The sequence below is a fragment of the Dasypus novemcinctus genome, chromosome 9 (genome assembly GCF_030445035.2).
Source record: "Dasypus novemcinctus isolate mDasNov1 chromosome 9, mDasNov1.1.hap2, whole genome shotgun sequence".
In the NCBI taxonomy this organism is placed as follows: Eukaryota; Metazoa; Chordata; class Mammalia; order Cingulata; family Dasypodidae; genus Dasypus; species Dasypus novemcinctus.
Genome location: NC_080681.1, coordinates 37,437,511 through 37,454,919, shown reverse-complemented (window position 1 = coordinate 37,454,919; position 17,409 = coordinate 37,437,511). Strand labels below are relative to the sequence as shown.

At 39.9% G+C, this 17,409-nt stretch overlaps 1 protein-coding gene across 1 annotated transcript; it reads right to left on the bottom strand.

Moving 5' to 3' along the window:
- Positions 1-165: 165 nt before the first annotated feature.
- Positions 166-17,409, bottom strand: LOC101413655 (guanylate-binding protein 6-like). The gene is made up of 11 exons (XM_058303213.2): positions 17,239-17,409; positions 15,334-15,528; positions 13,529-13,656; positions 10,750-10,859; positions 10,368-10,564; positions 8,789-9,034; positions 7,792-8,072; positions 6,892-7,104; positions 5,806-5,908; positions 5,268-5,461; positions 166-4,375 (listed from the first exon to the last, which is right to left on the bottom strand). The coding sequence occupies exons 2-11, from the start codon at positions 15,503-15,505 to the stop codon at positions 4,262-4,264; spliced, it is 1,758 nt and encodes a 585-aa protein (XP_058159196.1). The 5' UTR covers positions 15,506-15,528; positions 17,239-17,409; the 3' UTR covers positions 166-4,261.

Genomic DNA, 17,409 nt, shown 5'->3' with positions numbered 1-17,409 from the left:
AATCTGCTCCCCAAACTATACACTCTCGATGGGAACATTCAAATGCAATTAATACTTAATATGACATAAATTATGCCACAATGAAATGAAGCTTTTAAAAATGGATGAAAAATGATGAGAACTATTGGTCATTCTATGAAAAAAAATGAGAATCAGCAAGATAGCAAAAGTTACTGTCAGTTTATGAAGGCAAACATGGTGCACCAGCATAGCAAGGCATCCAAAATTATGATACTTAGTTTATCCAGTGAGACCACATTGTCCATTCCCTCTTTTGCAGATAAGGCTGATGGATCTGTTCCAACTTGAAAAGGTCTTTGATTATGGAAATGTATCAACTATTACATGGAATAAACAGATGTTTTAGTCAATTATCTCTTTATGATTATGGAGTACAGTAAAGGGAAATTGATAGCAGGGCACCAGCATTCAGAAGAACCAAGAACATGAATCCTCAAAAACAACAACAACAAAACAACCAAATAACAAGATGATATACTTTAACCCCTTAATATCAATAATTGCCTTAAACGCAAATGAATTAAACATACCAATTCAAAGCTGCAATTGTCAGACCGAATACAAATTCAACACTCTAATAGATGTTATTTACAAGGGACACATTTTAAATACACACACAAAGACAGGTTGGAATATGAAAGATGGGGAAAATATAATGCAAACAGGGAGCATAAGAGAGATGGCTTTATTAGTACCATGCAAAAAAAAAAAAAAAGACCCTAAGTAAAACAGTCATCAGATAAAGGTGGACATTTCCTAAAGACTACAGTGCTAATTCATCAGGACGCTCTAACAGTTCTGAATGTGTAGAACTTCATAAAATATGAAACAAAAATTAACTAAAGTTAGAAGTAGATAAATCCGTAATTATATCTAAGACTGTAACACTTCTCTCTCAATAATTGACAGGAAAATTAAATATGTATGGACATAAAAATGTTAATACCATGATTTAAACATATTTGAACTAGGCAATATTTATAGTAGTCAACACAAACAAATGAAGAAAAGACATGGTTGAACAAAAAGCAAATATCAATAAATTATAGGAAAAAATTATAAAGAATGTTTTCCATAAGAACATTATATCAAACTGATTAAAAATTATTGAAAATTAAGCAATCAAATCTACATAACTCTTAAGGTAAAAGTAAAACACTAAAAGCAAATTCAAAAATTTTTTTATATAAAGCCTATCAATATTTGAAGAATATGTTTAGAGAAATGATTAGAGGAAAATTTAAACTTTTAAGAATTAATAAGAAAAGAAAGGATTAAAATCACTGATCCAAGCTTATGTCCAAGTAAACAAGAAAAGGAAGAAAATAAATGCCATATATGAAGAAGAAGGGAAAGTCATGGAGGTTAAAAAAGAAAATTAATAAATTTGAAAACACAGAACAAAAGAGAAAATAACATTTCTTATTTGAAAACTATTAATAAAATGCATGCCCACTCAGAATCATTAGAAAAAGGGGGAAAACAGAAATCACACCAATGAGGAATCAAAGAGTATATCATGCAATATCCTATGGATGTTATGGTCCTAGTGAATATTGTGAATATCTTTATGCCAATAAAGGAGAGAGAGATTCATCAACCCTCTAAATCAGAGATTCTTAATCTTTTTTACTCTAGGACCCCTTTGCCAGTAAGGTGAAAACCACGGACTCCTTCCTAAGTCCACACAACACTGTGTATTATTTAATAAATATGTCACACTGCACCAACACGTCGCCACAAGAGTTTTTTTTTTAATTCAAAGTTAAGCTCATGGACCTGTTGTTAAGAGCCCCTGCTCTAAATGATAAAGAAAATGTTCCAATTATTACTTCATCCAACCATTATATATTTGTTCATTCATTCCATCAATCACCCTTGTAGAATTTCTTGTGCTTTACTGTTATTGTATTTGGCCCTCACGACATGAAAGTGAATACCTCCTGAAGAAATGAGCGATTATTTGTCCAGGCATTTATGAATGTGTTGGTGGTGGGGGAATGTGGGGGAGCCCTGTATGATGATAGGTATGTTTGTTTTGTAAGTTCACAACATTGTTGGGAAACAATTGTTCAAACTATGAAAGATCATCCTCAAAACATTACTACTAACTATAGTCTGTATCTTACATTTGGTGTTTGTTTCCTCCAAACCACCCAGGTAATGACACTATGAATTAGTATTATATACTTGTTATAGTTAGTGAGAGATGTTCTCATGTTCTGTTAATTATAGTCCACTCTTCACCACAGGATTCATTGTGTTATACAGTTCCATGCTTTGTACAATCCATTCAAAGTATACACTCAGTGGCTCTCATATTCATCACAGAGTTGTGCTGTCATCCCTTAGTCAATTTTAAAATGTTTTCATTACTCTAAAAGGAAAAAGTCCACCCACCTTTATCCACCCCCTTGTTGTCCCTTAGAATTGACCTACTTTCTTTGACACTGTAACAAAAATATCACAATTTACTACAATCCATAAAGATACATTAGTTATAATTTTCCCATGTATCACTATATAGTTAACACTTTGTAAAGGAATATCATTCTTATATTAATACCCTTATCGACAATCTTCACACACCACCAAAATCACTATATTATACATTCTCCATATTATTCTCTAGCTCCCTTTCAATTTAAATATTACCTCCACAGACTACCCCTTTCAGCCACAATCATATTTAGAAATCATCAGTTAGTTATAATCACTATAGTGCATTACCATCAACTCTATTCATTTCCACACATTTGCAATAAACCTTATTAAAAATTTTACATACATCAAGTATCGGCTTCCATTTTCAACCTATATTCGATTTCCTATAGTTTACTTTCATGAGTTTACTCATTTAGTTCATAGTAGAAAGACCATACAATATTTGTCCTTTTGTGTCTGACTTATTTCACTCTACATAACATCCTCAAGGTTCATCCATGTTGTCATACGCATCCTGATTCCTTCTTCCAGCTGAATAGTATTCCATTGTATGTATATACCACATTTTGTTTACCCATTCATCGATTGATGGATACTTGGGCTGTTTCCATATTTTAGCAATTGTGAATAATGCTGCTATGAACATCACTGTCCAGACTTTTTTTAGCTGTCTAATATCTACCAATATGGTTTCATTCTTCATGTGAAAGACTATGTTCAGCTGTGAATTTAAATCGCTGTTTTAAAGTTATATTAAAGACCTATACTCTGCTTTCTCTACATAGCTGTTATCTGAGAGGTTATCAAACAGGCATCTTTTACCACTGATCCAAAATGATACTTTTGAATTGGACAAGCTCAGTAAGTATTTGGGTCTACATCCAGAATACATCACCTGTTCCATGGCTCTATTTGTATGTTGTGCCCCAGTATTTCACTGATCTAATTACTGCAGCTCTACAATAGGTTTTTAGAAAAGGTAAATGTGGTCCATCTTCATTACTCCTCTTCTATATTCCTATGGCAATTTTTAAAAATAGGTAAAGCATTTGAATTTAAACTTTCATGGAGTCAAACTTCATTTTTCCAAAAAAACCTTTATACCTATTCATTTGAGACACATTAAACTAAGCGTGAATTGACTTGAATGTATACACTTTGTATGATTCTTTTTGTGACTATCACTAGCATTTTTGATAAGTTTATTTCAAGTGTTTAACTGCTATAGCAAATTTAGTCTATTTCTCCACCCTATCTTCTAAAGTGGTGTCAAAAAAACATCTTCTCTCAAGAGCTAGATAGTAAATATCTTAGATTTTGTTAGACATGCAGTTTTCATTGTAACTGCTCAATGCTGCCCTTGTGACTCAAAGGCAGACATAAACATATGAACTTGGTATATTCCAATAAATCTTTACAAACAAAGAAAAAATAGGTAGCAGATAAGATTTGGCCCACAAGCTAGAAATTGCTGACCCCAGTTCTAAACCTTTGTTGGGCTCTACTTTAAACTAACTCATAATACCAACATTTATTCTATCTAATGTGCCAGGTACTTACATCCTACTGATAAGTAGTCACTTTTTCACACTTAAAACTTGAAAGAATGAAAGGCAAAATCATATATGCCAAAAACAAGACAAGAATATATCCACGTTCTATACTTTCCTACAAAGAACATCTACTTCTTTTTAAATATTGAGCTAATGCCTTTTACAACGTGGTCCATTAATTGGACTGGAGCAGTGATGATTGAAGTTAACTCAGAGCCAATTCTGTCCAAACATCGTACAATCTAAGGAGTATTATCATTTTTAACAGAATCAATAACATTTTGCAAACGATTTATCTGTGGATGCATCTCCTCTGATTTCTTCCTAAATCCTTCTTTAAGCAGATCCTCTTGGACCTAAAAAAATGGTGAGAGATGTAAAATTTTAGAAATCCTGAATTTTTCAAAATACGCATTTAGAACTTTGTAAAACTGTCTGTCCTTTACTTTGATAATGTGAGGACACTATTTGCAACAGGATTATCATCTGGTTTGGACATTGACAGTAAAAGGAAGCATAGTTTACAACCTTATTAATAGTCACCCACCATTGTTAGTTTTTTGCAAGGGTGCCAAGTCAGGCATGTGAGATATTCCAGTGGAAATATCTCTTGATATGCCACTTGAGAGGGACCCATAGGTACAAATGCACCAATTCTCAATCCCACTCAGGATGGTATGCCCATTCATATTTTAGAAATAACAGAAACTTATAAGCTGATCTAGAAATCTGACATATACACTTTCTGATGGGAGAAGAGAGCAATTCCGCTGTGGTATAGTGACTTGGGCAGGCTATCCATATTTGGACAAAATACAACAATGTTATAAGCTGTCAGTTCACTGTGTTTCCAAGACTGGACACATTTGATAGTTCTAACTCAGAGTCTTTGGGTGGTAGTAGGGTTCCTTGGCAGGGACCTTGGGAAAACAAATTGATTGATGTTTATTTTGAACACACTTTGCGATGAAATACGCTTAATCAGCCCTCAGGAGTCACTTTAGAATCACTGTAAACAGCAGCTCAGACCCTCTTTATATTTTCCAAAGTCATCCTGGACTCTCCAGCCTCAGTGTGAACGAGAACTCAAAGGGCTGTTGAAGCGGCAGGGGGGCTCCGGAGTTGAGTGCGCAAAGGCAGTGAACTGGAATGGCGCTCTTCTGGATGGTTTTGCATTCAGCTTCCCTTCTCTTCCCAAAGTACCAGGACAATGACATTCAGGACAACCTAGGTCCCAGCCAGACTTACCTTCAGCTTATGCTCCAGCATTCTTTCCAGCTCTCTCAATTCGTTGTTCCTTTCCTTCTCCAGCTTCTCTCTCAGCTGGGCTATATTTTCCTGCATGCTCCTCTCTTTGGCCTCCATCTCCTGCTGCTGCTCCATCTGTTTCTGCCTCAGCAGCTCCTGTTTCTTCTCAGCTGCCTCTTTCATGGCCCGCTCCTCTATCCCATGGAAGTATTAGAATGGTAATGAAATAACAGGTCAGGCGTGAGGTCAACCCCCTAATATCAGAGACCAAACCAGATCGAAAGTAGAGTGGCAAATCTCAGAATTCACCCAGTGTTCACACCACCCAGAGCAGAGTTCAGCTATGGTGGGAAAATCTGTGTCTAGCTAGATGTACAACCATACCTCCCTTGTAGTTTTCAGATTGAGCAGAGTGTGTGATCAGGAGAGCGCCTCACTGTTTGGGAATGTCTTCCTATTAGAGCTGCCAGAGGACACTGCAGGAACCTCGCCCCCTCCCCCTCTCCCCCCCTCCCCCCTCCCGGACTTGTGCCTGTACCTGCTATGGCTTTCTCTCCATCAGTGAGGGCTCTATCTGCCTGCAGGATGGATTTCTCTATTGCCACCTGTGCCTGCAGGAAGCTCTGGAGAACTTCTTTTGCCTGAGAAACCAACAAGAGCAAAGAACATAAATTTCCACCATGGAGATTAATTCTGCACAATCAAGTCTGTATAGGTCTTTTTTCTTTCTGCTTAATATTCCATGAACCTCCTACAAGGGGTCTAAGCTCCTTAGCGTGAACATAGATTCTCATATTTCCTTCTGGTCTGTCTCTCCAAATGCTTTCCCTTTAGTATATCGTAATACTTGCTGTAGTGCCCAGCTAGTAAAATTATGTGCTATTGTATATATTTTGAAGTATACACAGTACTTTGAACTTCAGATAACATCTTGACCTGAACAACATGTACAAATACTTGAAAATCTACACTGCTCTCCCCACAAGGTTTTGTAAGATACCTGTACAGTGTGAAATGCTGCCCCTCCCCTGACACTGATAGATTTGTAAATTTATGTAACTATTTAACTGGCCTGTGTCTCCCACATCACATCTCTAAAATGTGGATAATAAGGATAGATGTTTTGGTACTGGGGAGGGTTTAATTTAAATGCTTAGGGAAAAGAGCTTTACACTATTATCAGCTGCATAGGCAATACGTTTTCAATGTATCTCAGTTGTATTAGTATTATTACATTTCTTATCATCCTCTGTGCCAGCCAGGATCACAGGACTCTGAGCATTATATTCTGTATGCAATTGCCTACAATTGACTCTCACTTTTGATCAGAAGTATAAAGACTTTCACTTTAAACCATATATCCTAGGACCTGGCACAAAGCTTGCCACTTAGTTTGATGAAGAAATAGATACTTTCTGTCTGTCTCTCCTGGATTTCTGACATGCATACTCTCTCATAGGTGATGAACATTTCTACTCTCATCAGGAATAAAGAGCAAATACTGGACATTAGAAGCTAAAAGTATCATGATCTCTGACTCCTCACAACAGGGCCTGGGCTCTCAGATTTTCCAGAGACCCCCTGATCCACTCTGTCAGCTTCCCCATGCTCTGCTGTTCCTCACCTTCACTCCTTTCCTGGGCACTTGCCAATACCCCTGTTCAATCCTTCTCTTTGCTTCTATGTAGCATTTGTGCCCTCCAGGAACACAGAAAACTCCTGCTGCAATACTTTCCATCAGGGCCTCTGAAAGCTGATTCAGTCTAGCCTGGCAGTATGTAAGAGATGCTTGTTCATTTTGCTGCAAGAAAGCCTCCTTTTTATTCTTTATGATTTCCTGCAAGGGAAAAGGAAAGGAAAGTCACCAGAACACACGTACTGGGGAAATCAAATTTCAAAGAAACTAGTAGAAGAGTGGGTTGAACCGCGGTCTTCCCGAGAAAAACATTCTAGTGGGGTAGGACACAGAATGGATCTGAATCAGGAGACTTGGTTCTTTCCCAACTTAAAAACCCTCTTAATGCCCCTCGGTCTCAGGCTCCTCTTCTGTGACATGCATGGGGTTGCATCACATGATCTTTGTGGTTCCTAGCTGCTGCAGCATTAGGTGATTCTATCTTCAATGGCACAATGATCAAACAAGAGCAATGGAAGTTACAGGATGGCCTGGTATGTGCATCTGAAAAGAAAAATTTTGGTTCCTAAAATTCGCAGAGTGTGCACAAAAAAAGTAACAAGCTCAGGGTTCATTTGTGAGTGTTCTATGTAGGCTTTGAATCCATCAACGTGTTCACTTAAAGATGAGGTCTATTTATTCTGTTTCAGTGATCATATAAATTACTGGATAAAGTGTCCAAACTTTAAAGAGTGTAAAAAAAAAAGAGAAATATATTCCGCTATAAGTAAAATCCAGACTACCTTATCCTTGAGTGAGAGATGACCCTGAAAGAAGTCTAGAAGGGTAGCTCTAGGCTTAATTCCTTTAGGGAAAGAGTCACAAAGTTTACATAGTAAGGCAAAGTACCACAAGCTTTTTCTGGAACTCCTGTTCATTATCCTTGAAAGAGTGCTCCATGAAGACGGCAGTGGCTTCCCTCTCACAGCCCATGTGCACGTCCAGCAGCTCCTGGAGCGTGTCTGTGGGGAGCTTTACTCGCTGGGCTATCTGCTTGCCGTAGTGGTCGGCTGCCTTCTGTACGGCCACCGAGTTCTCACGCTGGGCCAGTGTTGTCACCGCGTTCTCCAAACAAGGCACCGCTCCACTGTTGATGGTATCCACATAGGTCACCACCAGAGACCCCAGTCCTGGATAAGGTACAAAATACAGCAGATAAATTAAAAATTCTCTTTCAATGGTTCCAGGATTCTGAGACTACATTTCTAAATTCACATATGCACACACACACACAAATCAAACTCTAACTTCTTTTAAGATCATCACCTTTACTTTCCTATTAACTCTTATTTTATGGTTTTTCAGGTCACGTATTTAATAAATTAAATATGCACCTTCAGCTAACATACTTTAGACATAGCATAAAAATTATTTTCCATGGAAAGAAATTGAAGAGACAGCAGATTATACATGTAGACATGATGGGCGTACATCAGATTTTATGTATGACTAATTTTAAGAATCTAATGTATTTCCAAAGACTTAATGGTAATATTTACTTCTGGACTGCTTTCAATACCCAAAAATATCTTCATAATCTCCTTGAAAGGAAAACTCATCATATAGGAGAGCCCTGAGTGAACAGCATTCTGTTTTTATACCCAGATTTTACCCAAATTGTTTTTTTTTTCTATTTAATACATGAAAGCCTTCAAAATTTACAATTTTGAAGAGGGATTTTTAAACTCACCAAAACGAGATACATATAAAAATATCCACATTTCTTCATACCCATACCTTACATATCCATACATTTATATAGACTCAAACAAAACTACTGAGAACCTCATTACATAATATATTCAACACCTACTAGGCTGGACAGAAAGGCAAAAAGGAGACTCACGAGGCCCATTGACCATGATTCCCTCTCTGAGGGTCTTGGCTCTGGCATGGGTGAAGATATAAGAACAGAAAAGGTTTGTTTGCTCCTGGAAATTAGGATCCAGCTGGTCTTTTGACACATCGTCAATATGGGCTAGGAGCTCTTTGTCATTTGTTGGCCGATCAAAAATGAAGCACTTCCGTTTTGGAAAGAAATTCCTGATGCACTCCCTGGGCAAATTGGATATTTGGATTTTGGCATTCATGCCTGAGGGAAGGAAAAAACAGGGATTACAATGGGCACATTGGGTAAGGGAGTTGAAGATTCTTATGGCTAGGGATTTTTTATCTTTGAATACTTTTATGTTTATAGAACTTCTTTAATATCAACACAATACTTCTCTGCAAATCAAACTTATACCAACGACATAACTCTGGAGAGAAATTTGAGGCAGCATCTCTCCTAAGTGAAAAAACAACAAGAACAATAACAAAAAATCTATGGTTGTTACCCTCAGAAGTAAACATCGTGTCCAATATAGATGTTTATTGAATAAATGGCTGGATGCAAGGGACATCAAACATATATTTTTAGTCTACTTAAACCTATATAGAAATTGAGTGTGGGACCAAATCAAGAGAAAAGCCACAAACAAAGATAATGGGACAATTTTAGAAAGAAGCGGATGACACACTGGTTAAGTCAGGAAAACTAAAAACAATTTGTATAGTGCTACCAACTTTTAGCAAAATCCTCTGATGACTAAGTGTAACCAAATTGAATTTGACTCTTAGAGGACAAGGACTATTTTGAATTGATAGGGCCATTGCTGTGCTTAGCCAATTTCTCAATAAAGGTTTTAAGAAAGCATGAATGAAACAAAGAAAGAAAGAATGATGATATACTAATTGATATTTCTCTCGTAGTTTCATCAGATAACAATCTGTATAACTTCAACCCAATAAAACGATTTACCTTGAAAAATACTGCATATATTAACATGTTGTAAAGAAAAGAAAGTATGACTGAGAGGGAAAAACAAATAGTATGATGATTAGTAGAAATGTTATAAGGGTATAGATTGAAAAGACATACTTCTTCAAGATTTTTTAGAGCATAAAGTCATTTTTGTACAAGATGAACAATCCAGGCACTAGAAAGTTTTACATGTTCTTGAGAAGAATAAGATTAAATGAGTGGAATATATTTTTTAATTAGATAAAGCTTTTCATCATGATTTTACATGTAACAAGTATCTGGTTAGCTGTTTTCCTCAAACAAATGTAGGCACCAAATTAAAAACAAGTATCTGGTCTTTAGAAAGTTGTAGCACACACTGTAATTGGGTACTTAAGGTACTTGAGGTACCAATCAAGAGAAGCACAAACTGGTTTTGAATAATGTTGTACATGAGGCTCTTGTCCTCTTGGGTGAGCTTCACCTCCAGTCCCTAGAGTGTTTCAAGACACCTCCCAGTCACCATGTCTGTTGAACTCAATCTAACATCACATACAAAGGCAAATGAAATCCCAGAGGTGACTGACCCTGTTCAGTAGATCCCACCCCCTCCTGGAAATCCATTACTAGATCATGATATGACCTGGAATCAGCTTTAAGGCATTCTCCAGGTACTCATCTTCTGTGATGGGGTGACCTTTCAACTTTAGCTCCAGAGTGAAATCCCGTACAGTCCAGATAAAATCTGGAAAGAAACTCACAAAGTCTGTGGAATCATCGACTTCTTCGGGTGTGGTTGAGGACTTGGTCTTGATCAGTTCTGTGAGCTCTGTCACGTAGCTAGATTTGGCTAAGGAAAAGAAGCTCCCACCCCAAAATGCCCACATTTCCCTTAGAAATATTCAAACTCTCTCTTTTGCCTTGTGTCACCTCCATTTACCAAAGGCAACGACATGGTAGAGAAGACTCTCACCCAGCCTCCCTGCCCGTAAACCAGTGACCTTGGGCGGGGTCCTGAAGGATACTGCAGCTGCTCCAGGGCCTGGTGGTTGATGGTGCTCATGCTGTTGTAGACAAAGGAGCTGCTCAGAAGCACGGCCAGCGCGAAGATCCACGAGTCGTTCTTAGGGTCACCCTGGAGCACACATTAGTGCAGGGGACTTAGGAGGCCACTCGTTAGGAACCCATCCAGACATTTATTCCATTGGTCAGATATTTCAGCTAACATACCAGATGGGCAAAGACAGGCTACGAAGACTGACATGATGTGAATCTCAGCTGGGACCATGACAACATTTTTTGTAATCTCAGTTTCCTCATCTTTAAGAGGGTTCTAATACTCATAGTGTTTTTTTTTCCTCAGTGAGATAAAGGAAAATAATATATATATAAATAAAACTAGTACAATCCTTGGGGTCCAGTTAGGAGTTCAATGGTAGATCTTTTCACATATTCATTCAACACACATTTATTGGTCATAAGCTCCAAGAAATATACTATGGTAGGCACAACTGGGGATTCAAATTTTATCCAGTTACATTCAATAATTTATTTATAAATTTGATATTTCTCAGTGCTCTTAAGGTCAGGAATCTAAAGAAATAATGGCAATTGTTACTCTGGAGATTACTGTTTCAAAGCAGTGGAAAACAGGCAGAAAAAAATCAAGGCAACACAGATGACAGTATCTGCAAGCAGCTTAAATTTCAGTAATGAAGGTAAATAGAGGAATCTGGAGCCGTAATATTAAGTTAAAAATGATGATTCTATTAAGGAAAAACGGAAGCTTTTAAAGTTGTATAATATGTAGGTTCCTGGAATCCTCAAGCTGGGTGTTAAATCATTTGCAGAATATGCACTTGAAAAAATGAAGAGATCCTACAGGGGGAAAGGCCTACGTAAGCAAAATACGACATGTTGTCATGTCGGGGTACTTGGCAGTAAGCACAGAGTTAAGAGTCTGACTGCAGCAGAAGGTGGATATAGAAGACAAGACTAGAAAGTGAGCTGTTACAGGCTGATGAAGGCCTTAAAGGTCAGGCAAACTTGTTTGTATAAATTATAGCATTGCTTAAACTATACCATCATCAACAAATCATTTCTGCTGCATACAGTGTGTAATATTTGGCACTGATTCTTTGAACAATGGAAACACTGGGATGTACACATAGAAGCATATATATGGGAGTGTGGGGAAAAATAGCACCTCAGTACTTTCTTTCTCCAAAAATGCTAATTTTTTAAAAATTAGGATAAGAAGGAGACTATAACAAACAATTACTTATATATAGATAAGGCCATAGCTATGTTTGATATGTGGTTTTGAATGTTAACAAAGAATTTCTAACTTCTCTTTGAGTAGAATTATAGACTATAGCATTTTAGATATGCTTCCAAATAATTCCCAAATAAGACAAAGACAGAAAGAGAAATCATTCATTTCGTGAATTTATGCTACAGCTAAAATACCAGACGTACATTTAAAATGATTTTGTAGGAAACGGACTTTGGCCCGGTGGTTGGGGCATCCGTCTACCACACGGGAGGTCCGCGGTTCAAACCCCGGGCCTCCTTGACCTGTGTGGAGCTGGCCCACACGCAGTGCTGATGTGCGCAAGGAGTGCCGTACCACACAGGGGTGTCCCCCGCGTAGGGGAGCCCCACACGCAAGGAGTGCACCCATAGGGAGAGCCGCCCAGCGCGAAAGAAAATGCAGCCTGCTGAGGAATGGCACCGCCCACACTTTCCATGCCCTGCCGCTGACGACAACAGAAGCAGACAAGGAAACAAGACGCAGCAAAGAGACACAGAGAGCGGACAACCGGGGGAGGGGACGGGAATTAAATAAATAAAAATAATAAATCTAAAAAAAAAAAAAATGATTTTGTAGCTCAAGCACATGCCTTCTGATGTCAGTGCAGTCAGAGTTAGAGCAAAGCCTTCCTGAGCGTTGTGTGTGTGCAGCTGATGAGCTTCACCTAGGAAATGAAGACCCAGCTCCCTTAGCTCCAGCCCTAAATGCAGATGTCTTCCAGTAGCTTGGAGCTGGGAAGTGAAGCCTTCTTGATCCCCTGGGTGGGCGCTGCTGCCGCTCTCCTTCCTACCACGTTACTCTAACATTTAAGAGTCTTACCTGTGATATGCTGCCTTGCCCCCCCACCCCGCCCCTTCAGGACTGGAGGACAGCTGTTGGACTGCAATTGAGAGGTGGCCCTCAACTGTCAGCCCCCTTAGTGTGAAAGGCTTCGAGGGGAGCCCTTCAGTGATTGACCAGTGCCAAGAGGATAGAAGCCTCAAACTCTAGTCCCAACTCAGCATCCCTATAGGAGCCATTCGGACCATCCAGGCCACAGAGCCTCCCATGGAAGCGCTGGAGTCCAATGGTTTATGTTGAATGCAGCTTCTCCCTCTTCCCAACCTGCCTCTTTCCCAATGAACTCTCTATGAATTCTGACTGCACATATGTTGTGTCCTCAACAGGATAAAGGCTCTTTGAGAGCAGGGCCTTTACTGTGTTCCATAATAACTGCAGTACTAAGTGCCGAGGTCTGGAACTCAGCTGCTCAATAATTTTGTATTGAAGTGGAATCAAATCATTCACTCCTGGGCCAATTAGTAAAAGATTATACCTATACATCCCAATATCTGATCTTACCTAGAGGTAAGGGTCAAAGAGAGCAAATTTGCATCTTTTGCTACAGTTGCATATCAAGATTTCAGGAACAGATCACATCAGTTTAAACAATCAAGAAGATATAAGGAGAAAATCCAGCATATAAGTTGCTGTATATGCCTCTGACTCACCTTTTCCACATTCCCCAGACCCTCAGTGTCCAGAAGGACCAGGGTATGGTCCAGCTTAGAGGGGTGGGGCACACACCACATCCAGATGCCCTTGGTTTCAGACTGCACCGTGGAGCCCAGTGGGAAGCCTGCAGGGGCGGGGAGAAAGCAACACACTGTGGCAGCAGGTAGCCCCGCAGCTCAGGGGCTACAGAATCAGGCCTGTGGGATTCTAAGTGCCCCAGGAAACAAGATGATGCTTTCAACAAATCAACAAGAATGTCCTATGATGTGTGTCACCTGTTTCAAAGAGTTGAGGAAAGTAAAGTATGCATCCACTGAAATGGAGGAAAGAGAGGTAATTGGTTCACCACAGAAGAAGTTGAAAGAAGGTTGTGTTTCAAGGCCACCAAAGAGTGGATTGACCAGAGACATGAGAAGAGAAGGAATGGAAAAAGGACACTGAGTAAAATATATCTTCCCTTTGAAAAATGGTAAAAATATGAGTGTTACCCACAACAAAATATGGAGTCCAGAAAGGATTTTTAAGGTGAAAGATGACCATGCATGTTTGTAATGAATGGGAATAAGCAAGAGATATGTTGCACAAGTTCAGGGCTTGAACTAGTAATAGCAGTGTGGGATTCTGAGCACTATTCAGAAAGATTTTCTCTAACAGTCTTAAAACAAAGAGCATGAGAGGGTTTTCTGCTAAATAAAATCCTTTGTTAATGCTTTGCTATGTAGATATGTATATAGATTGATATAATGACTTAATTAACTCAAGCCTAAGAAAGCAAAACACAGATATACCTTTATTTTATTAAACTTTTGTTAATAATTGGGAAAATAAAAAGTAAGCAAAGGATTGTCTACAAACAGGGGTTCAACTGCTGCATCATAATCCTTTATGATATACATACTATAGAAATAAGCTCACCAAACTGGGGGACACACCAATATACCTGGCCCACTTCCAGCCAGAGCCCCAATTGGATGCAATATAAATATATATATGCATATCTAGTTTAATAAGTCTATACTGATAATTAGAGTGAGAAACAAGAATAACATAACCAGTCAAAAGGTTAAAGCAATATTGAGTAGAGTCACAAAATGACAGATAAATAGAACAGTCTTGCATACAAACTCAGCAACATCTAGCTCACAGCTGGGAAGCCCAGAATCAGCAGCCCATACCACAGTCTCAATTGAAAGCAACAGGTGAACACAGATCACCGTCTCCCAGGGTGGGAATTCACCTGGCCTGATCAAGGACTACACCTTTCATGGAGCTCCTAATCAATGAACTATAGATGCCAACTTATGAGTACTACATCAACTCCCGAGGAAGTGGCCAGCCTCATCAGGAAGGAACAAAACACTCCCCAGGCAGGACATTCTAAGGTTTCTGTGTCAGTTCCCAAGAAAGTGGGCAGCCTTCCCAGGGAGGAGCACAACACTCCCCGGACTGCACCCTATCTGTTCTTATTTGTTACAAAGCACCCCCCAGTGTGCCCACTGCTCTAGTTCTCATCACTCCCCCTGAAATATGAAAAGCGTTGCCTGGTAAGGCATTGGTGTGCTGATTAACAAAGCTTCCTGCATGATGTTTGACGTTTAGGTTTGAACAATACTCACTAAATTTTTTCCCAGTACAGAAGGGATTATGGTAAGGAAGACAATTTGCTGGTGAGAATTAGAATTAGAAGTTTTGTTTATCACGAGAAGTCCGGTTCTTCCTTCCAGTGTTGCTGGCGGAGGCTTAAGAAACTAAGACACGGCTGGGATGAAGCTACTGGCCCTTGTTCTGGGCCAACACTCACCATGGTTCTGTCTTGCCAGCCGGTTCATCAGGTAGGATTTGCCTGTGCGATACAGCCCTGCAATGGCCACCACCACCACAGGCTGGGAAATGTGCTCAAGAATCTGAACAGCCTGCTTGTTCACCAGCAGATGTTCATTCTTGTTTTCCACCAGACAAATGGGCGACTTCATGGTGAGTACGGCTGCCAGGTGACCTGCAAACCCAGAAGAGCCTGTGAGTGCAATAGGAGATTCCCAGCTCATCTCTAGCTTTGGGTATCCAAGGCACTTATCAGCATCCTGAGTGTGGTCTGTTGTATTCATTTTCCAAGACTACTGCAACAAATTACCACAAAGTGAGCTACCTGGATTGAAACAAAAATAGATTCTTCTCTCACATTCTGGATGACAGATGTTTCAAATCCCTGAGTCATTAGGGCCACACCCCCTCTAAAGGCTCTAGGAGAGAATCCTTCCCTATCTCTTCCAGCTCTTGTTGGCTCCACATACTCCCTGGCTGGAGGATGCATAACTCCAATCACATGGTCTTCTCTTCTGAGTGTGTCTTCTCCTCTTCTGTCTTGGAAAAATCTCCCTGATAATCTCCCATCAGGGTATTTGTCATTGTATATAGAACCCGCCTTCAAAATCCTTAACTTAGCTATGTCTGCGAAGACCCTTTGTACATACAAATAAGGTCACATTTTTAGTTACCCACACTTAGGAGTAGACAGTTTATTTTTGGAGGCTGCTGTTCAACCCACTACACATGTGTATATCAACTTTTTACTTTTTGTGCAGTTCTAAGTGAAAATATTGGAAGATGATACACTCTTAGGCCACTGTGCCCACAATGCCTGCTTATGTGGATGAGGTCACATAGAATGCTACTAATTTCCACTGACTCATTTCTCTAAAAAATGACACAGATGCCTTAAGAACATTATCTTATTGATCCTGACAAGAATTCTAATATTGAAAAAATTGTATCCTTTCTTCGGAGATAAAATAAAGGAAGCATAGATAGGGCACATGATTAAAGGTTTCATAGTCAGAACCAAGATTTGAACACAAATCTGTGTCACATCCAAGGAGGGCTCCCAGATTAAATTTATGAGTAACTGATTAGATATTGTCAAAAAGTAAGATATATAGGCATAGTAATATGATTTTAAGTGTTTTACAAATATTATTTCATTTAGTACTTGTAATGGCCCTATGAGGTAATTAATACAAATATGCCCAGCACATTGTTTTTTTTTTTTCCAAAAGATGAAACTGTGGCAGGATAGGGTAAGCATTTTGCCAGTCACAAAGCTAGTAAAGCAGCAATCCAGTATTTGAACGCAGGCAGCTGACTCCAGTCTGCCCACACTCTCTCTGCTCCTCCCTTTCTTTCTCACTAACTCTGTCTCACATCCATCACTCTCAGACAGGTTCCTGCTCTAGCTCTCCTTCCTTTAACTCTTCTACTTTACGATCTACATCATCAGGTAAATCCCCATTAAGAGCCCGAAAAAAATATCCATGGATATAGAAACATTTCCCTCAATCCGAGAAAGGACTTGGCCACCCCTTCTGAAGAGGAGGGCAGCTGCCTCCTCTGCCATCCCAGGCTCTTTCCAGGGACCACCCGCTGCAGCCCTGGGTGGACGCCCCAGGAGGAGTAGCGCAGCCCGGGGCTACCGTGCGGGCGCTGCGGCCCCGCAGCCGCCTCTGGTCCTGACCCAGACGCTGGACCAGCGCCCGCGGGGCAGGCCACCGCGCGCCCGCGCCTCGCTCAGGCTGCGCTGCCCCCACTGCGCGGTGGAGACTGCGCCTCCGAAGTTGAGCCACTGGTCAGCCAAGGGACATTTGCATTGAAGACAGAGTTTAGAAAAGAATTTACCTGACCCGTGGAAGACAGAGTTTAGAAAAGAATTTACCTGACCGGACGATGAGACCGGGGCGGAAAGACGATTCCTCAACTGCGCCTGCTCACTCCTTGCGCTCTTCTGCGCGGGGCACCTCGAGACCCGGACTATCTTCTCCGAAGCCCCAGAGCAAGCGGGACGGCACAGTCAGCCCCTGGAGGAGACGATGGAGAGAAGCGAACT

Coding starts and splice junctions, on each gene's coding strand:
- LOC101413655 (XM_058303213.2), bottom strand. CDS start 15,505: ATGAAGTCGCCCATTTGTCTGGTGGAAAACAAGAATGAACATCTGCTG. Junction 8,073..8,788: donor AATCATGGTCAATGGGCCTC/GTGAGTCTCCTT, acceptor TACCTTATCCAG/GACTGGGGTCTCTGGTGGTG. Junction 7,105..7,791: donor AGTTCCAGAAAAAGCTTGTG/GTACTTTGCCTT, acceptor TTTCCCTTGCAG/GAAATCATAAAGAATAAAAA.